At 42.2% G+C, this 22,819-nt stretch overlaps 1 protein-coding gene across 2 annotated transcripts in view; it reads left to right on the forward strand.

Annotated features, from left to right (window-relative positions):
- Window positions 1-22,819, forward strand: part of LOC109883585 (far upstream element-binding protein 3) — a 65,026-nt gene that overhangs the window by 39,890 nt on the left and 2,317 nt on the right. Inside the window, exons 13-17 of one of the 2 annotated variants that reach the window (XM_020475616.2) lie at window positions 2,232-2,392; window positions 4,642-4,712; window positions 4,804-4,889; window positions 12,370-12,438; window positions 12,825-12,946. In XM_020475616.2, coding sequence (XP_020331205.1) covers window positions 2,232-2,392; window positions 4,642-4,712; window positions 4,804-4,889; window positions 12,370-12,438; window positions 12,825-12,946 — 509 coding nt within the window. The remainder of the gene's footprint in view (window positions 1-2,231; window positions 2,393-4,641; window positions 4,713-4,803; window positions 4,890-12,369; window positions 12,439-12,824; window positions 12,947-22,819) is intronic. The other variant, XM_031806549.1, reaches the window with a different exon arrangement.

Consider the following 22,819-nt stretch of genomic DNA (forward strand, 5'->3'; position numbering starts at 1 on the left):
GAGCTCTCGCTATTGCTGACCACCGTGCTTCTACACCTGCATTGTTTGCTGTTTGGGGTTTTTGGCTGGGTTTCTGTACAGCACTTTGAGATATCAGCTGAAGAAGGGCTATATAAATAAATTTGATTTGATTTAGTGTGAGATGTGCAATCACAAGTTTTGAGAACTGTGATCAGCAATAGCGAGAGCTCGCTAGAGAAGAAGCCTGTGAGATGATGACATATTGCCCAGAATGTTTAGACTACAACTAGCATACGTTTCCACTTGCCTTTATCCAAAGTGTCAGATCGTTACAGCTCTGAAATTCACAAGCAATGTTATTCAATTCAAAATGTATTGGCTAGATATTTCAACTCTGTATGGAAGCGTTAATGTCTTACTGAAAACGTTTGAGGCTACTTTAAACCACAGCTGGTTCTAGCTAGGTTAAACATCTAAACACATCATACTGTTTTCGTGAATCAGCGTGGTATCACAACCAAATGAAGAATCTTCTAGTGTGTGACCCCCCCCCCCCCCCCCCCTGTTTAGTTTGCACTCCACTAAGTTGGCAATACAAACTACTGGAAAGACGGTCGTTTAATGTGAGAGGCTCAGAGATTTTAGGATTTGGGAAGTCGTGTATTGTACCCCCGGCATTAAAGGAGATCGATTTGATATTCAAGTAACCTACCTTTTGATGTTCTGACATAGCATTATAATGTAGCAGTTTATTTTCTTTCTATTTTTAAACGTTCTCAGCCTCGGTTCCAGAAGCGGGCCAGCATCCGGAGGGCTGCTGGCATAAACCATTTGGTCCACAACATTTGAGAGTAATAAGCTTTTTGTGGAACATTTCTGGGATTTAGTATTTCAGCTCATAAAACATAGGACCAACACTTTACATGTTGCGTTTGTTTTTATTCAGTGTATATTTAGTTTTTTGTTTCATTAGTCCACTGTTGATACAGTCCTAAAAATGTTTTTTGTTTCATTAGTCCACTGTTGATACAGTCCTAAAAATGTTTTTTGTTTCATTAGTCCACTGTTGATACAGTCCTAAAAATGTTTTTTGTTTCATTAGTCCACTGTTGATACAGTCCTAAAAATGTTTTGCATGTCAGCAATCAAGTATGTGAAACTTTCTGTATTTTGAACGTTTTACATCTTGAAAACTTGATTTCTGACATGCAAAACATTTCTGTATCAACAGTGGACTAATGAAACAAATACCAAAAAACAGGGAGTGGTATTTTCCTTTAATGACAAAAAAATACAACACTGCTATTTTTGTGCTTATTTATGACATTATGGTTGCTTCTCATCTTATTTATGACATTATGGTTGCTTCTCATCTTATTTATGACATTATGGTTGCTTCTCATCTTATTTATGACATTATGGTTGCTTCTCATCTTATTTATGACATTATGGTTGCTTCTCATCTTATTTATGACATTATGGTTGCTTCTCATCTTATTTATGACATTATGGTTGCTTCTCATCTTATTTATGACATTATGGTTGCTTCTCATCTTATTTATGACATTATGGTTGCTTCTCATCTTATTTATGACATTATGGTTGCTTCTCATCTTATTTATGACATTATGGTTGCTTCTCATCTTATTTATGACATTATGGTTGCTTCTCATCTTATTTATGACATTATGGTTGCTTCTCATCTTATTTATGACATTATGGTTGCTTCTCATCTTATTTATGACATTATGGTTGCTTCTCATCTTATTTATGACATTATGGTTGCTTCTCATCTTATTTATGACATTATGGTTGCTTCTCATCTTATTTATGACATTATGGTTGCTTCTCATCTTATTTATGACATTATGGTTGCTTCTCATCTTATTTATGACATTATGGTTGCTTCTCATCTTATTTATGACATTATGGTTGCTTCTCATCTTATTTATGACATTATGGTTGCTTCTCATCTTATTTATGACATTATGGTTGCTTCTCATCTTATTTATGACATTATGGTTGCTTCTCATCTTATTTATGACATTATGGTTGCTTCTCATGGAAAATACTCTCAAAGCAATAAAAGAACTAGTTAATTAATGTTTAATTTGTACCATATTGATACAGTCCAACTGAGAGAACTGCACTGTTTTAATTTACAAACTTCAAGTAGAGTCTTGCACATTACGATATTTCAAAGAATGACCAAGGATGTGTTATTCCCAGCCGTGCATAGTCTCATGTGATGTGATGTGCTGTCTGTCCAGGCGGAGATACCATCAAGAGCATCAACCAGCAGTCTGGAGCCCACGTGGAGCTGCAGAGGAACCCCCCTCACAACACCGACCCCAATGTCCGCATCTTCTCCATCAGAGGCACCCCGCAACAGATGGAACTAGCACGCCAGCTCATCGATGACAAGATCGGAGTAAGTAGTTGTTGGAAAAAGTTCCCCCAAGCCCAAGTGCCTTTAACACTACATCTGCCGTTGGCCACTGGCGTTTGATTTTGTACGTATTTCTCTCCTCACTGAATGAATTCATGCGTAAAGGCTCAATACAGAGTCTGATACAACCAATAAATTACTTGTTTTCATATCTTGTCCTGAAAATATATTTTCACAAATATTTCTTTATGCAATTCAATTCTTTAAATTTGTGTTATGCCTGTTTATCAGCGTTGGCACTCGTGTTTATAACAAATAATTTGTCTCCGTGCCTTGCCGGTTGATAACATTCTCTGTATGAAGATGTTACTAGACTGTATTTACTATAACTCTAGTACTAATCAAGTATATTGTAAGGGAAACATGGTACAGCCTTCAGAATGATGCAGAACAGATCCCTGACTCTATCTGAGTTGATGAGCGACGGGATTGAATGATGCGTGTTACAGTAGGCCTTTAGAATGATGCAGAACAGATCCCTGACTCTATCTGAGTTGATGAGCGACGGGATTGAATGATGCGTGTTACAGTAGGCCTTTAGAATGATGCAGAACAGATCCCTGACTCTATCCGAGTTGATGAGCGACGGGAAGCGAATGATGCCAGACAGCCTGCGAAGCCGGCCCATTTTTAAAACTACACCTAAATTAAACCAAAACAAATTTCACACTTAATAAGAGTTAGATTAAATTGGCAATAGTCTGATGAGTGACAATATTATCAGTTGCCAGATTGTACATGATGAGATGGGTGCAGCTTGGAATTGACAGAGGCAGGGAAAGGAGCAACTCCTTTATCAAATCCTCCTCAAGAGTCTCATGCAGGTTAAACGTATCAGAAAGAGCATATTTTGCAGATTCTACTTGTCAAATAACTCTCAATATTCTAGAGGTGCAGCTCTATTTCCAAACATCACTTTTGAATAATAGCACTGTCCATGCGTTCAGCACTCGCGCGACAGTGTTTCTCAGGCCACTAAGCAAAGACTAGTAATCTGATTAAAATATAAATGTTCTTATTTCCACAATGTTTCTTTAGACCTGCACTAACTAAATTAGAACAAATTTCTTTGATGGATTTAACTCTTGAACTAGTGGTTTTTGGTTGTTAAGAAACTACTGAAAATGCTATTAATTTATTTTAAAAATATGTTTTTATTCTGTTACCTAAGACCTTCATAAACACAACCAAATTGTTGTTTTTCTGATAGCATAACAGTGCATTCGTGAAGTATTCAGACCCCCTGACATTTTGTTACATCCTTATTCTAAAATGGATTAAATAGTTTGACAAAGAAAAAAAAATGTTTTTAGAAATGTTCTGAACTGAAATATCACATTTCCATAAGTATTCAGACCCTTTACTCAGTACTTTGTTGAAGCACTTTTAGCAGCGATTACAACTTCAAGTCTGCTTGGGTATGACGCTACAAGCTTGGCACACCTGTATTTGGGGAGTTTCTGTCATTCTCCTCTGCAGATCCTCACTAGCTCTGTAAGGTTGGATGGGGAGCGTCGCTACACAGCTATTTTCAGGTCTCTCCAGAGATATTCGATTAGGTTTAAGTCCGGGCTCTAGCTGGGCCATTCAAGGACATTCAGAGACTTGTCCCGAAGCCACTCCTGCATTGCTGTGTGCTTAGGATCATTGTCCTGTTGGAAGGTTAACTTTCACCCCAGTCTGAGGTCCTGAGCTTCATCAAGGATGTCTCTGTACTTTGCTCCGTTCATCTTTCCCTCTTTCCTGACTAGAGCTCAATTTAGAGTCTCGTAGCAACGCTCTGAATACTTATGTAAAGAAGGAAAGAAAAACCTGTTTTCGCTTTGTCATTATGGGGTATCGTGTGTAGATTGAGTATTTACATATTTAAAAAAATATATATATTAAATAAATTAATTTTTGAATAAGGCTGTAACATCACAAAAAGTCAAGGGGTCTAAATACTTGCCGGAATGCACTGTATATGTCATTTGTTTATTAGACTGTTAGAATGGGAGGTCCATCGATGCCAGGCGTATGCTAACATTCTCTAGCAGATACTTATAGGCTGAAAGGCCTGGCAGTTCTAGTGATAAGTCAACAGGACTACCTAGGCAAATTGTTAAACTTTTCTAAACGTTTTAATTATTAACTGTTAGTCGACTAAATAAATACTGCCGTGATTTCAACTTATTCAACCTGGTGTTATTTACTCTGGTTAACAGTGTTGAATGTATCGTTTTTTTTTTCAGGGTTCAGGAATAGTGAGCAACAATAATTTTGGATTTAGCCCTTTCACTCAAGGCCCTGCAACTCATCAAAAGTAAGTCAGACTTTCTGTTCGCCCCTGTCGGTTGTACCTATATGCATTTTTTTGTGTTGCTGTAGCTCTTTCTGATTTCTGTCTTGATAAGTTGTGGCAGTGGAGCCCAGACCTTCATGACAGGAGGATGGGGGACTACTTACCAAACATGGCAGCCTCAAGGCCAGCAGGACCCCAGTAAGTCACCTTTTGCTCAACAGCTCGTCATAAGCACAGCCTGTAAACATTTGGTAACCCTTTCTTGTATTGCGATTAACATCAACTCTGCTAGCCTGATGGAACCAGCCTGATCTCTGCATAAAAAAAATCTATTTAACCTTTATTTAACTCGGCAAGTCAGTTAAGAACAAATTCTTATTTACAATGACAGCCTACACCGGCCAAACTCCCAGGGGCTATGGGACTCCCAGTCACGGCCGGTTGTGATAGTCTGGATTCGAACCAGGTTGTCTGTAGTGACGCCTCAAGCTGAGATGCAGTGCCTTAAACCACTGCGCCACTTGGGAGCCCAAGTGGCATTCATCATTGAAACCAAAGGTGAATGCAGCGATCAGGCTGGTTCCACCAGGCTAAACTCTACAGCAATAGTTTTGAAACAATTTTGCGCAGAGTTTATATGAAATAGACATATAAAGATGGACTCTGCAAAATGTGGCTAATTTCAGTGTCTTACAAATATCTCTCAAATGTAAGACTCATAAATGCTTACAAGCAGATAAGACAGAGTTTGAATTGTCCAGGGTATTTCATCTTCTCAGGGCAATGCTCAGTAATCAGTAAAGTAGAGGTTGCTGTGCTTGGGTCAGTTTTGCATTTACCCCTTAGTGGTTTATGTTAGGATTGGGGGAGGGGAAGCTAATCATAAATCTGTCCCTTGGCGGGACTTCACACCGGAGCCTAAATGAGCATGAATAGGACAGGAGAGATGCGTTCATGTTCAGATGTTTCTGACCCAGCAGTAGATGTGGTTGGCTAGTGTTAAACACCACCACAAACATGTTTAGATGTTTCTGACCCAGCAGTAGGTGTGGTTGGCTAGTGTTAAACACCACCACAAACATGTTTAGATGTTTCTGACCCAGCAGTAGGTGTGGTTGGCTAGTGTTAAACACCACCACAAACATGTTGAGATGTTTCTGACCCAGCAGTAGGTGTGGTTGGCTAGTGTTAAACACCACCACAAACATGTTTAGATGTTTCTGACCCAGCAGTAGGTGTGGTTGGCTAGTGTTAAACACCACCACAAACATGTTTAGATGTTTCTGACCCAGCAGTAGGTGTGGTTGGCTAGTGTTAAACACCACCACAAACATGTTTAGATGTTTCTGACCCAGCAGTAGGTGTGGTTGGCTAGTGTTAAACACCACCACAAACATGTTTAGATGTTTCTGACCCAGCAGTAGGTGTGGTTGGCTAGTGTTAAACACCACCACAAACATGTTTAGATGTTTCTGGCCCAGCAGTAGGTGTGGTTGGCTAGTGTTAAACACCACCACAAACATGTTTAGATGTTTCTGACCCAGCAGTAGGTGTGGTTGGCTAGTGTTAAACACCATCCAGGCATAAGACTTATTTAGGATGTTCTAGCTGTGTCTGAATCCTGGCTTAGGAAGACCACCAAAAATTCAGACATTTTAATTCCAAACTACAACATTTTCAGACAAGATAGAACTGCCAAAGGGGGCGGTGTTGCAATCTACTGCAAAGATAGCCTGCAGAGTTCTGTCCTACTATCCAGGTCTGTACCCAAACAATTTGAACTTCTACTTTTAAAAATCCACCTCTCTAAAAACAAGTCTCTCACCGTTGCTGCCTGCTATAGACCACCCTCTGCCCCCAGCTGTGCTCTGGACACCATATGTGAACTGATTGCCCCCCATCTATCTTCAGAGTTTGTGCTGCTAGGCGACCTAAACTGGAACATGCTTAACACCCCAGCCATCCTACAATCTAAACTTGATGCCCTCAATCTCACACAAATTATCAATGAACCTACCAGGTACCTCCGCAAAGCCTTAAACACGGGGCACCTTCATAGATATCATCCTAACCAACTTCCCCTCTAAATATACCTCTGCTGTCTTCAACCAAGATCTCAGCGATCACTGCCTCATTGCCTGCATCCGTAATGGGTCAGCGGTCAAACGACCTCCACTCATCACTGTAAAACGCTCCCTGAAACACTTCTGCGAGCAGGCCTTTCTAACCGACCTGGCCGGGGTATCCTGGAAGGATATTGATCTCATCCCGTCAGTAGAGGATGCCTGGATATTTTTTTTAAAATGCCTTCCTAACCATCTTAAATAAACATGCCCCATTCAAGAAATGTAGAACCAGGAACAGATATAGCCCTTGGTTCTCCCCAGACCTGACTGCCCTTAACCAACACAAAAACATCCTATGGCGTTCTGCATTAGCATCGAACAGCCCCCGTGATATGCAGCTGTTCAGGGAAGCTAGAAAAGCCAAGGCTAGCTTTTTCAAGCAGAAATTTGCTTCCTGCAACACTAACTCAAAAAAGTTCTGGGACACTGTAAAGTCCATGGAGAATAAGAACACCTCCTCCCAGCTGCCCACTGCACTGAAGATAGGAAACACTGTCACCACTGATAAATCCACCATAATTGAGAATTTCAACAAGCATTTTTCTACGGCTGGCCATGCTTTCCACCTGGCTACTCCTACCCCGGACAACAGCACTGCACCCCCAACAGCAACTCGCCCAAGCCTTCCCCATTTCTCCTTCTCCCAAATCCATTAAGCTGATGTTCTGAAAGAGCTGCAAAATCTGGACCCCTACAAATCAGCCGGGCTAGACAATCTGGACCCTTTCTTTCTAAAATTATCTGCCGAAATTGTTGCCACCCCTATTACCCCTATTGTTCAACCTCTCTTTCGTGTCGTCTGAGATTCCCAAAGATTGGAAAGCAGCTGCGGTCATCCCCCTCTTCAAAGGGGTTACAGACCTATATCTATCCTACCGTGCCTTTCTAAGGTCTTCGAAAGCCAAGTCAACAAACAGATTACCGACCATTTCGAATCTCACCATACCTTCTCTGCTATGCAATCTGGTTTCAGAGCTGGTCATGGGTGCACCTCAGCCACGCTCAACGTCCTAAACGATATCTTAACCGCCATCGATAAGAAACATTACTGTGCAGCCGTATTCATTGATCTGGCCAAGGCTTTCGACTCTGTCAATCACCACATCCTCATCGGCAGACTCGACAGCCTTTGTTTCTCAAATGATTGCCTCGCCTGGTTCACCAACTACTTCTCTGATAGAGTTCAGTGTGTCAAATCGGAGGGTCTGCTGTCCGGACCTCTGGCAGTCTCTATAGGGGTGCCACAGGGTTCAATTCTTGGACCGACTCTCTTCTCTGTATACATCAATGAGGTCGCTCTTGCTGCTGGTGAGTCTTTGATCCACCTCTACGCAGACGACACCATTCTGTATACTTCTGGCCCTTCTTTGGACACTGTGTTAACAACCCTCCAGGCAAGCTTCAATGCCATACAACTCTCCTTCCGTGGCCTCCAATTGCTCTTAAATACAAGTAAAACTAAATGCATGCTCTTCAACCGATCGCTACCTGCACCTACCCGCCTGTCCAACATCACTACTCTGGACGGCACTGACTTAGAATACGTGGACAACTACAAATACTTAGGTGTCTGGTTAGACTGTAAACTCTCCTTCCAGACCCATATCAAACATCTCCAATCCAAAGTTAAATCTAGAATTGGCTTCCTATTTCGCAACAAAGCATCCTTCACTCATGCTGCCAAACATACCCTTGTAAAACTGACCATCCTACCAATCCTCGACTTTGGCGATGTAATTTACAAAATAGCCTCCAATACCCTACTCAACAAATTGGATGCAGTCTAAAACGGATTGCACTGTGATATCACCAAAGCCCAATACTACCCACCATTGCGACCTGTACGCTCTCGTTGGCTGGCCCTCGCTTCATACTCGTCGCCAAACCCACTGGCTCCATGTCATCTACAAGACCCTGCTAGGTAAAGTCCCCCCTTATCTCAGCTCGCTGGTCACCATAGCATCTCCCACCTGTAGCACACGCTCCAGCAGATATATCTCTCTAGTCACCCCCAAAACCAATTCTTTCTTTGGCCGCCTCTCCTTCCAGTTCTCTGCTGCCAATGACTGGAACGAACTACAAAAATCTCTGAAACTGGAAACACTTATCTCCCTCACTAGCTTTAAGCACCAACTGTCAGAGCAGCTCAAAGATTACTGCACCTGTACATAGCCCACCTATAATTTAGCCCAAACAACTACCTCTTTCCCAACTGTATTTAATTTTTATTTATTTATTTATTTTGCTCCTTTGCACCCCATTATTTTTATTTCTACTTTGCACATTCTTCCATTGCAAAACTACCATTCCAGTGTTTTACTTGCTATATTGTATTTACTTTGCCATCATGGCCTTTTTTGCCTTTACCTCCCTTATCTCACCTCATTTGCTCACATTGTATATAGACTTGTTTATACTGTATTATTGACTGTATGTTTGTTTTACTCCATGTGTAACTCTGTGTCGTTGTATCTGTCGAACTGCTTTGCTTTATCTTGGCCAGGTCGCAATTGTAAATGAGAACTTGTTCTCAACTTGCCTACCTGGTTAAATAAAGGTAAAATAAATAAAAAGGTGGGAATGAACTAGGGCTGCACGATTCTGACAAAATAATATTTCACCAAAGATTAATATGATTTGCAATTACGTACTTCTTCTTAACTACTGCAGTCAGTAGCCTACCACCATTACTACTACTACTACAACGAAGGTTTTTAAATCCCATGACAACTTTCTTCACAACCATAGTTCAAGACAAGCAAGCACACATTTTCTTAAGGAAATATAATTTTCTATTTCGATGTTTGGAATAGAGTGGGCACTTGGAATACGGTGTTTTGCAATGAATGAAAAAGCAGAGGATTTTCATTCAGAACATGTCGTTGCGTTACATTCAGATCTCCACCACCACTGGTACCAGTCTGTATTAGATAGCTAATGTTTGTGAGCCAAATGTCTTGCCAGCAGCATACCACCTTGCATCCATCTGCTAGCTGGCCGCTGAAGCTTGCTGGTTCACCCCCCTCCTCTGCCCTATAACTATTCCCCAGGTCGTTGCTGTAAACAGGAATGTATTCTCAGTCAATTTATCTGGTCAAATAATTTAATACCACATTTAATACCACATTTATTTAGCTCAGTCGAATTAGCATTAGTGGCTAGATACAGTGTGCTAAAAAAAAGTACCTCAACTAACAAGCTTTTTTCAGAGAGTAAGATTCACAAAGTAGATGCATATTATAGATGTCGATGCATATTAAGAAGCAATTGGAAAGCTGCATTGTTTTCACAAATTGGACAAGTCTGTTTGCAATACCGCATGCATTAATATAAGAACTGCACACGGACAGTGTGAATATAACTTTGGACAGTCGGGAACTGTACTACCTGCTTGAGTGGCAGGGGGCGGTCTTGGTGTGTGTTCGAAGCGGGTGCAGGAGGACAGGGTCATCAAATTGTATTTGTCACATGAGCCGAATACGACAGGTAGCCCTTACCGTGAAATGCTTACTTACAAGCCCTTTAACTAACAATGCCGTTCAAGAAAGAGTTAAGAAAATATTTACAAAATAAACGAAAGTAAAAAATTATAAAAAGTAACTCGATAAAATAACAACGAGGCTATATACACTGGGTACTGAGTCAATGTGCGGGGGTACAGGTTAGTCGAGGTAATTTGTACATGTAGGTATGGATAAAGTGACTGCATAGAGAATAGACAGCTTGTAGCAGCAGTGTAAAAACAAATAGGGGGTGTCAATTTAAATAGTCCGGGTGGCCATTTGATTAATTGTTCAGCAGTCTAATGGCTTGTGGGTAGAAGCTAAGGAGCCTTTTGGTCATAGACTTGGCGCTCCCATACCGATCCACTCCACTACACCCCGGTTGATGTTATGGGGGCCTGTTTGGCCTGCCTTTTCCTGTAGTCCACGATCAGATCCTTTGTCTTGCTCACATTGAGGGAGAGGTGGTTGCCCTGGCACCACACTGACAGGTCTCTGACCTCCTCCCTATAGGCTGTCTCATCGTTGTTGGTGATCAGGCCTACCACGTTTGTGTCATCAGCAAACTTAATGATGGTGTTGCAGTCGTGGGTGAACAGGGAGTACAGGAGGGGACTAAGTTGTTGCCTATCTTTACCACCTGGGGGCGGCCCATCAGGGTCCTTAGCTTAGTGATGAGCTTTGTGGGCGCTATGGTGTTGGAACGCTGAGCTGTAGTCAATGAACAGCATTCTCACATAGGTGTTCCTTTTGTATAGGTGGGAAAGGGCAGTGTGGAGTGCGATTGAGATTGTGTCGTCTGTGGATATGTTGGGGAGGTATGCGAATTGGAGTGGGTCTAGGGTTTCCCGGGATGATGATGATGTTGATGTGAGCCATGACCAGCCTTTCAAAGCACTTCATGGCTAATGACGTGAGCGCTACGGGGTGTTAATCATTTAGGCAGGTTACCTTCTCTTCCTTGAGCACAAGGACTATGGTGGTCTGCTTGAAATGTAGGTATTATAATTAGTCAGGGAGATGTTGAAAGTTGCCAGTTTGTCCGCACATGCTTTCAGTACACGTCCTGGTAATCCGTCTAGCCCTGCGGCTTTGTGAATGTTGACCTGTTTAAAGGTCTGCTTCCGTCGGCTGCCAAGAGCATGATCACACAGTCATCTGGAACAGCTGGTGCTCTCATGCATGCTTCAGTGTTGCTTGCCTCGAAGCGAGCATAAAAGACATTTAGCTCATCTGGAAGGCTCGCCTCACTGGGCAGCTCGCGGCTGGGTTTCCCTTTTTTAATACGTATTAGTTTTCAAGCCCTGCTACATCTGACCAGCGATAGTTCTTAATCCTGTATTGACACAAAATCATAAATCCTACCTATTTCTACTATTTATCTTAAAATCTGATTTTAAACCTAACCATTGTGCTAACCTTATGCCTAACCTTAAATCAAGACCAAAAAGCAATGTTTGTTTTCATTCATCTTTACAATATAGTCAATTTTGACTTTGTGGCTGTGGTCACTAGTGGAAACCGGAGGACAGTGAGAGACCACTCGAACATCCGAAAAATCATAAGTAACAATGAGGAAACTATAGATGTTGCACGCGGCTGAGGGGTATTTCAAAGTATCGCACACAGCCTCCAATTTCGATGTGAATTGGATTAATCATGCAGCCCTAGAATGAACCAGGTCTAGTAGGTACACATTAGAGTTCATCCACTCCTCTTTTGCTTGTAAGCCAATTGAAGGGGTTAGTCTATTATGGCTTGAACCAATTTCATTGGCGAAACAGAAATGTTCTACAAATAACAAAACAATTGTCAGGAAATTGTCAGAAGGGCTTCTGAGGAAAATTAAAATATAAGTTGACTACTATTCACCGAATCAAGTGAGTTCTGACAGCTTTGGGCCAAATGCTGCAAAGCAAATACTTATCCCCAAATGTTAGAGAACATATCCCCAAATGTTAGAGAACATATCCCCAAATGTTGGAGCCCATCTTAAATACACTGGTATTTGTCATATGTTTAATACAATGTTGTATTATTTGGGTACAGGTCACAATGGACCCCAAGCAGGCCAGATGGACTACTCTAAAGCATGGGAGCAGTATTATAAAAAGCTAGGCAAGTGCTCATGAGACCGTACAAACCCTGTCTTACCCATGTGACTTTTCGACAAAAATGCAATATTCAGAGTTTTGTTTTTCAGTAACTTTGCTTTATTGTGACAATTTAGTGCAACTGCATCAAAGCTTGAGGTTCAGCATTTAGCGCAGATTATGATTCTCCATGTCCACCTTAATGGCCCTTTCTGTGTTTGCAGGCCAAAATACCCATGCTCAGATTATTGTCCATGACTACAGCAAAGCATGGGAGGATTAATATAAGAAATTGTAGGCTCATTAATTTTGTCAGTTGTCTTTAGACATAGTCAAGGTTACAAATATGATTGTGATAAGAGTTATTTGATGCTGTTTTCTCACAATGTCTTTACGCTTGTGCCCTAAAAGGTCAGACATCTCAGCAGCAGAGCTCGCTCCCAGAATACAGTGCGGCTGTGGCAGAGTATTACAGGCAGCAGGGAGCATACCTCTGGCCGGGTGCACAGGCAACCCAGGGCCCAGGTCTTCAGGTAATGTACAACACAGCCAAACCTGTACTCACAATGGCCTCTAGACAGCTCGGTCTGCCTCTAAACAACTTTCTCTAAACATGACCTAAACAGCCTTTTGTCTATAAACAGCATTGTAAACTCAGCAAAAAAGAAACGTCCTCTCACTGTCAACTGCGTTTATTTTCAGCAAACTTAACGTGTGTAAATATTTGTATGAACATAAGATTCAACAACTGAGACATGAACTGAACAAGTTCCACAGACATGTGACTAACAGAAATGGAATAATGTGTCCCTGAACAAAGGGGGGGGGTCAAAAGTAACAGTCAGTATCTGGTGTGGCCACCAGCTGCATTAAGTGCTGCTCCTCCTCATCTCCTCATGGACTGCACCAGATTTGCCAGTTCTTGCTGTGAGATGTTATCCCACTCTTCCACCAAGGCACCTGCAAGTTCCCAGATATTTCTGGGGGGAATGGCCCTAGCCCTCAACCTCCAATCCAACTGGTCCCAGACGTGCTCAATGGGATTGAGATCCGGGCTCTTCGCTGGCCATGGCAGAACACTGACATTCCTGTCTTGCAGGAAATCATGCACAGAACGAGCAGTATGGCTGATGGCATTGTCATGCTGGAGGGTCATGCCAGGATGAGCCTGCAGGAAACGTTCCACATGAGGGAGGAGGATGTCTTCCCTGTAACGCACAGCGTTGAGATTGCCTGCAATGACAACAAGCTCAGTCCGATGATGCCCCTCCACCTCCAAATCATTCCCGCTCCAGAAAACAAGCCTCGGTGTAACGCTCATTCCATCGACGACAAACGCGACTCCGACCATCACCCCCGTTGAGACAAAACCACAAACAGCACTTTTTGCCAGTCCTGTCTGGTCCAGCGACAGTGGGTTTGTACCCATAGGCAACGTTGTTGCCGGTGATGTCTGGTGAGGACCTGCCTTACAACAGGGCCTACAAGCCCTCAGTCCAGCCTCAGTCCAGCCTCTCTCAGCCTATTGCGAATAGTCTGAGCACTGATGGAGGGATTGTGCGCTCCTGGTGTAACTTGGGCAGTTGTTGCCATCCTGTACCTGTCCCGCAGGTGTGATGTTCGGGTGTACCGATCCTGTGCAGGTGTTGTTACAAGTGGTCTGCTACTACGAGGACGATCAGCTGTCTGTCCTGTCTCCTTGTAGCGCTGTCTTAGGCATCTCACAGTACGGGCGTTGCAATTTATTGCCCTGGCCACATCTGCCGTCCTCATGCCTCCTTGCAGCATGCCTAAGGCACATTCACACAGATGAGCAGGGACCCTGGGCATCTTTCTTTTGCTGTTTTTCAGGGTCAGTAGAAAGGCCTCTTTAGTGTCCTAAGTTTTCATGACTGTGACCTTAATTGCCTACCGTCTGTAAGCTGTTTAGTGTCTTAACGACCGTTCCACAGGTGCATGTTCATTAATTGTTTATGGTTCATTGAACCAAGCATGGGAAACGGTGTTTAAACCCTTTACAATGAAGATCTGTGAAGTTATTTGGATTTTTACGAATTATCTGTGAAAGACAGGGTCTTGAAAAAGGGCCGTTTCTTTTTTTTGCTGAGTTTATGTGCCTCTCTCTTAACAGCTCTATTTTTGTCTCTAAACCGCTCTGTTTTTGCCTCTAAAACAGCTCGGTCTCTCGCTTCTCTAAACAGATTTTCTGCTTTTAAACAGCTATGCTTCTAAACCGCTCTGTCTCTGCCTCAGTCTTTAAATTGCTCTGTTTCTACCCCTAAACAGTGCACTGCCTCTCAGCACAGCACTGTGTCTGCCTCTCAGCACAGCACTGTGTCTGCCTCTCAGCACAGCACTGTGTCTGCCTCTCAGCACAGCACTGTGTCTGCCTCTCAGCACAGCACTGTGTCTGCCTCTCAGCACAGCACTGTGTCTGCCTCTCAGCACAGCACTGTCTGCCTCTCAGCACAGCACTGTCTGCCTCTCAGCACAGCACTGTGTCTGCCTCTCAGCACAGCACTGTGTCTGCCTCTCAGCACAGCACTGTGTCTGCCTCTCAGCACAGCACTGTGTCTGCCTCTCAGCACAGCACTGTGTCTGCCTCTCAGCACAGCACTGCCTTTAAACATACAGTACCTTCAGAAAGTATTCATACCCCTGGACTTATTACACATTTTGTTGTGTTACAGCCTGAATTCAAAGTGGAATAAATTGACTACACACTATACCTCAATGACAGTGAAACCCTGTTTTTAGACCTTTTAGCAAATTTATTGAATAGGAAATATGTAATTTACATAACCCTGAATGTAGAAGCACCTTTAGCGGTGATTACAGCTTTGAGTCGTCTTTGGTATGTCTATCAGATTTTCACATCTGGATTTGGGGATTTTGTCCCATTCTTTCTTGCAGATTTTCTCAAACTCTTAAATTAGATTGGGAGCGCCGGTGAACAGCTTGGTGGCTTGAATGGTATTCAAGTCTGGGCTTTGGCTGGGCCACGCAAGGACTTTCACATTATTGTTCTAATGCCATTCCAGCGTTGCTTTGGCTGTATGCTTGGGGTCATTGTCCTTTTGGAACGTACGTCTTCACCCCAGTCTAAGGTCGTTTGCACTCTGAACAGGTTCTCATCAAGGATTTCCCTGTATTTGGCACCATTCATTGTTCCCTCTCTCCTCACCAGTCTTCAAGTCCCTGCCGTTGAAAAGCATCCCCACAGAATGATGCTGCCAACACTATGCTTCATGGTAGCGATAGTGTTAAGAGGGTGATAGGCTGTGCCTGGTTTTCTCCAGACATATTGCTTTGCGTCCAGGACAAAGTTACAATTTTGTCTCATCAGACCACAGACCACGTGCCTTTTTGCAAACTCCAGACGAACTGTCGTGCCTTTTTCTCAGGAGTGGCATCCATCTGGCCACTCCCATAAGGCTCAGATTAGTGAAGTGCTCTAGAGACTGTTGTTCTTCTTGCAAGTTCTCCCATCTCATACAATGAACTCTGTTGTTCTGTCAGTGTTGTCGTGACTTGACTTTCATTAATCTGATGATTTATTTAATCCACTAACTACGTTTAATTGTTACCCGATTTAAAAACTTTTTTATTAGATTTTTTTATTCGTGTAACAGATAATTAACTCATTAGGAATTTGGGGCACCACGGAAGAAGTTGTTTAACGAGTTACCATCTCCCGAATTCAACTCTAGAAGATATATGTTATATATCGATAAGTCACGTATTAATCATTACCTCATGTAAGTCTCATTCTGAACTGTCGTAACCTTCTTGGATCTGCAAGAACCCCAGCTTTACTGATCACTGCCTACCATACAAATTGGTTTAATTATTTATCTATTAGCTAACTAAATAATAAGACCGAATACACACTTACATGAGACAAAGTGGACTGACAAGATATGATGGCTTGTTACAACATAACGTTAGATGGAGAGGGGGAAGAGCGAGAGCGACAAAGGGATACATTCTAGGACTGTCCTCACATTAATCATATACCTTTCACCCAAACAGCCGCCCGTTCGGAAAAAGAGGTAATGAATGTTTTTACTGGTTGAATGCCATTTGCTGTTTCTCTGTCAGAGATAGCCCTCCTTCAGAAGAGTGTTGGTTTGGTGGGCTTTTCCTTTTACCTGCTCTGATTGTCCACCAAAGGGCACAATGTCCTTCTTGTCTGTTGCTTCAATGGGCTGTTTCCTAAGAACAGCTACTTAGCCGTACCCGTAATTGTCTGAGAGGGGAGTTTCCTTCTCCTCTTCCTCGGGTAGACGGTCCTCCTGACAGAGCTGGTGTAACTGAGTCAGGTTTGTAGGCCTCCTTGCTCGCACATGCTTTTTCAGTTCTGCCCACATATTTTCTGTGGGATTGAGGTCAGGGCTTTGTGATGGCCACTCCAATACCTTGACTTCATTGTCCTTAACCTCTCTGGGATATTTGGGACGGTAACGTCCCACTTGCATATCTTATCTTCTGGGGATGAGTAGCAGGCAGTTGAATTTGGGCATGCTTTTCATCCAAAATTCCAAATGCTGCCCCCTATCCTAGAGAAGTTTTAAGCCATTTTGCAACAACTTTGGAAGTATGCTCAAGGTCATTGTCCAGTTGGAAGACCCACTTCTGACCCACTGGAATTGTGATACAGTGAATTATAAATGAAATAATCTGTCTGTGAACAATTGTTGGAAAGATTACTTGTGTCATGCACAAAGTAGATGTCCTAACTGCCAAAACTATAGTTTGTTAAGGCCTTATGCAGCTTGTTGAGTGCGGTCTTCGTGCCAGCATCGGTTTGTGGTGGTAAGTAGACAGCTGCGAGTAATATAGATGCGACCTCTCTTGGAAGATAGTGTTGTCTACAGCTTATAATGAGCTTTTCTACCACAGGCGAACAATAACTTGAGACTTTCATATTTGATATCGTGCACCAGCTGTTATTGACAAAGACAGACACACCCGCCCCTCATCTTACCAGACGTAGCAGCTCTGTCCTGCCAAAACATGGAGAAGCCAGCCAGCTCTATATTATCCGAGTTGTTGTTCAGCCAAGTCTTCGTGAAACATAAGATATTCATTTTTAATGTCCTGTTGGTAGGATAGTCTTAATCGTAGATCATCCAGTTGGATTTCCAATGATTGCACGTTGGCCAGTAATACAGAGGGTAGTGGTGGTTTACTCACTCGCCAACAAATTCTCACAAGGCACCCAGACCTCCGCCCCCTGTATTTCCTTCTTTTCTTAACGCGAAAGATGGGGATTTGGGCCTGGTCTCCGGGAAGCAGTATATCCTTCACGTCGGACTCATTAAAGAAAAACATCTTCGTCCAGTTCGAGGTGAGTAATCACTGTTCTGATGTCCAGAAGCTCTTTTCGGTCATAAGAGACGGTAGCAGCAACATTAACAGCAGTCATCCCCTCCAGCGCCATTATCTAGTGTTGGAGTCATGCGTGGCCAAGCTGTCGTGGGTGAACAGGAGGGGACTCAGCACACACCACTGTGGGGCCAATGTGCTGAGGGTCAGCATGGCAGAGCTGATGTTGCCTACTCTCACCACCTGGGGTCGACCTGTCAGGAAGTCCAGGATCCAGTTGCAGACCCAGAGTCGTAAGCTGGTGACGAGCTTGGAGGGGACAATGGTTTTGAATGCTGAGCTGTGGTCAATGAAGAGCCTTCTCTTATAGGTATTCCTCTTATCTCGGTGGGTGAGGGCAGTGTGGAGAGCAATTGATATTGTGTCATCTACGCATCTGTTGGGTCGGTATGGCAAATGAGTCTGTCTCGAATGGTGGAGTTGGTGTGCCATAATCAGCCTCTCAAAGCACTTCATGATTACAGAGGTGAGTGCTACAGGGTGGTAGTCATTGTGGCATAAAGCCTTAGCGTTATTGAGGACAGGAATGATGCTGGTCATCTTAAAATTTGGGGATTACAGACTAGGACAAGGAGAGGTTGAAAGTACCTATAATATGCCTGACAGCTTTTCTGCGCATGCTCTGAGAAAGTGCCCTGGAATACCATCGGGCCCCGCGTTCTTGCGGGTGTTGATGTGATTAAATAACCTTTTCACCTTGACCTCGGAAAGCGGAGTTCTGGGTCGATGACGGCCATCACACCCGGCACGATTTTGTTGTCAAAGTTTGTCTGGTAGAGATGCATCGTTGAACAGATCATAGTTGGATCTTCCTTCGTAATCCATAATGGACTGGGGACTCTGGCACATACCACAGGCTTCGTACCAGTCACAATGTCAACAGTGAGGAGGCGACTATGGGATGCTGGCCTTCTAGGCAGAGTTCCTCTGACCAGTGTCTGTTATTTTGCCCATCTTTAACTTTTCTTTTTATTGGCCAATCTGAGATATGGCTTTTTCTTTGCAACTCTGCCTAGAAGGCCAGCATCCTGGAGTCGCCTCTTCACTGTTGACATTGTGACTGGTGTACTATTTAATGAAGCTGCCTGTTGAGGACTTGTGAGGTGTCTGTTTTTAAACTAGACACTCTAATGTTCTTGTCCTCTTGCTCAGTTGTGCACCGGGGCCTCCCACTCCCCTTTCTATTCTGGTTAGAGCCAGTTCTCGCATGGAATAGCCTTAATTTCTCAGAACGAGAATAGACTGACGAGTTTCAGAAGAAAGTTATTTGTTTCTGGCTATTTTGAGCCTGTAATCGAACCCACAAATGCTGATGCTCCAGATACTCAAGTAGTATAAAGTTTTATTGCTTCTTTGATCAGACCAACTGTTTTCAGCTGTGCTAACATAATTGTAAAAGGGTTTTCTAATGATCAATTAGCCTTATAAAATGATAAACTTGGATTAGCTAACACAACGTGCCATTGGAACACAGGAGTGATGGTTGCTGATAATGGGCCTCTGTATGCCTGTGTAGATAATCCATAAAAAAAATCTGCCGTTTCCAGCAACAATAGTCATTTACAACATTAACAATGTCTACACTGTATTTCTGATCAATTTGATGTTATTTTAATTATAGGTCGACCAATTATGATTTTCAATGACGATAACGATTATTGGAGGACCAAAAAATGCCGGTACCAATGTTCAATTTGGTTTAAATAGTGCGAAAACACAGTGTTGGAGAAGAAAGTAAAAGTGCAATATGTGCCATGTAAAAAGGCTAACGTTTAAGTTCCTTGCTCAGAACATGAGAACATATGAAAGCTGGTGGTTCCTTTTAACATGAGTCTTCAATATTCCCGGTAAAGGAGCACAAGGCGGGACCCAGATGCAGACACGGAGGCAGATGGTTTGAGTCTTTTCTATTTATTAATCAATCCAAAAGGGGTAGGCAAGAGAATGGTCATGGACAGGGAAAAGGTCAAAACCAGTTCAGAGTCCAGGAGGTACAGAGTGGCAGGTAGGCTTGAGGTCAGGGCAGGGTACGGAGTCCAGAAAACAGGCAAGGGTCAAAACCGGGAGGACAAGCAAAAAGAGAATAGAAGCGAGGAGTACAGGAAAACACGCTGGTTGACTTGACAAAACATACAAGACGAACTGGCACAGATAGACAGGAAACACAGGGATAAATACACCAGAGCAAATAAGCGACACCTGGAGGGGGTGGAGACAATCACAAGGACAGGGGGAAAAGATCAGGGTGTGACACCCAGTTAAGAAGTTTTAGGTTGTAGTTATTTTTGGACTATTTCTCGCTATACCATTTGTATTTCATATACCTTTGGATACCTTTGGATGTCCTTATTAGAGGTCGACCGATTATGATTTTTCAACGCAAATACCCATTTATTGGAGGACAAAAAAAGCCGATGCTAATTAATCTGCCGATTTTAAAATATATATTTATATATATATATAAATATTTTGTAATAATGACAATTGCAACAATACTGAATGAACAATGAACACTTTTATTTTAACTTAATATAATACATATTATGGGCTTTTGGATGGGTGTTCTTAAGGTGATTCCACAGGTTGGTGGTATTTTTTGATTTAGCCGTTGCTGACCCCATGCTTACATCTTTATCACAAATAAGACCTTGCTTTCCCTGGTGCCAATTCCATGTAATACCCACACTTGTGCTCTGCTTTTCTCTGCCATCTGTAAAACACACACACCGCTCTGAAGTGACAATGATACTGAAGAGTCTGCTTAGGAGACATACTCTCAACTGTTTGAATAAAAATAGAGTTTAAGTTACCTGTGATGAATGTTGAAAACAAAAACTGTAATTTCTATATTCATGAAATCCTATTTTAATAATGGACATGGTAAGAATTGACTACCAAAGTGCGAGTCAAAATTCCCATGACACCTTCTAGCAAAATCTGAAAAGCGGTTCCTTCATTCATTTATTCCATAAGTTATTTTTTAGATCAACTTAAAATAAGGTCTGTGTTTCGTGTAGGTAGCTTACACCACCTTGCCAATTTTATAACTGTGTAGATACCCATAGGACAAGGTAACTCTGATCAATATTGGCTAAATATAAGCGAAGATCATTTTTTTTGTAGAGTGGATTTAAGAAAATATTTGGACAAACATTACCTTATCCTAGTGATATTTACACGGGTATCAAAATGCAGAGGCGTTTAAGCCTGAACGAAACACAGACCTTATTGGAAGTAGATCAAGACATTCTCTATGGAAGACATGAACGGTAAAATAACAAAGGAACCCCTTTCAAGTTCAGCCACAAGTTATTACAGGAATTATAACGCGTCGACTATTTCTCTCTAAACCATATACCTTTGACTATTACGAGCCTGCTGCTGCCTACCACCCCTCAGTCAGACTGCTCTATCAAATCATAGACTTAACTATAATAAACACACAGAAATACGAGCCTTGGGTCAAATCCGGAAACTATCACCTCGAAAACAAAACGTTTATTCTGTTCCGTATTTTATCTAATGGGTGGCATCCATGAGTCTAAATATTCCTGTTACATTGCACACCTTCAATGTTATGTCATAATTACGTAACATTCTGGCAAATTAGTTCGCAAAGAGTCAGGCGGCCCAAACTGTTGCATTTACCCTGACTGCGTGCAATGAACGCAAGAGAAGTGACACAATTTCACCTGGTTAATATTGCCTGCTAACCTGGATTTCTTTTAGCTAAATATGCAGGTTTAAAAATATATACTTGTGTATTGATTTTAAGAAAGGCATTGATGTTTATGGTTAAGTACACATTGGAGCAACGACAGTCGTTGATTGTTTTTATAAGATAAGTTTAATGCTAGCTAGCAACCTACCTTGGCTTACTGCATTCGCGTTGGACTAGTTAACTGTAAGGTTGCAAGATTGAATCCCCCGAGCTGACAAGGTCAAAATCTGTCGTTCTGCCTCGTTCCTAGGCCGTCATTGAAAATAAGAATGTGTTCTTAACTGACTTGCCTAGTTAAATAAAGATTAAATAAAGGCGTGGGGAAAAAATTAGCGCCCAAAAATACCGATTTCCGATTGTTATGAAAACTTGAAATCGGCCCTAATTAATCGGCCATTCCGATTCATCGGTCGACCTCTAGGAACCGTTCCGTATTTTATCTAACAGGTGGCAACCCTAAGTCTAAATGTTGCTGTTACATTGTACAACCTTCACTGTTATGTCATAATAATGTAAAATTCTTGCAAATTAATTACGGTCTTTGTAAGGAAGAAATGGTCTTCACACAGTTTGCAAAGAGCCAGGCGGCCCAAACTGCTGCATATAACCTGACTCTGCTTGCACTGAACGCAAGAGAAGTGACACAATTTCTCTAGTTAATATTGCCTGCTAACATTAATTTATTTTAACTACATATGCAGGTTTAAAAAATAGATACTTGTGTATTGATTTTAAGAAAGGTATTGAGGTTTATGGTTAGGTACATTTGTGCAACGATTGTGCTTTTTTCGCAAATGCACTTTTGTTAAATCATCACCCGTTTGAAGTAGGCTGTGATTCGATGATAAATTAACAGGCACCGCATTGATTATTTGCAACGCAGAACAAGCTAGATGAACTAGTAATATCATCAACCATGTGTAGTTAACTAGTGATTATGTGAAGATTGATTGTTTTTTATAAGATACGTTTAATGCTAGCTAGCAACTTACCGTGGCTCCTTGCAGCCGCAAGGTCCTTTCGATGCTGCACTCGCGTAACAGGTGGTCAGCCTGCCACACAGTCTCCTCCAGGATTGCAATGTAATCGGCCATAATCGGTATCCAAAAATGCCGATTACCGATTATGAAAACTTGAAATTGGCCCTGCCGATTAATCGGTCGACGTCTAGTTTTAATGGACAAAAAATGTGCTTTTCTTCCAAAACGAGGACCTTTCTTAAGTGACCCCAAACTTTTGAACGGAAGTGTAGGTTTTCTTACTTGTTTATGGCTTTGCACAGTTCGTTAAGTGCCAG

Source organism: Oncorhynchus kisutch, linkage group LG27 (assembly GCF_002021735.2).
Source record: "Oncorhynchus kisutch isolate 150728-3 linkage group LG27, Okis_V2, whole genome shotgun sequence".
In the NCBI taxonomy this organism is placed as follows: Eukaryota; Metazoa; Chordata; class Actinopteri; order Salmoniformes; family Salmonidae; genus Oncorhynchus; species Oncorhynchus kisutch.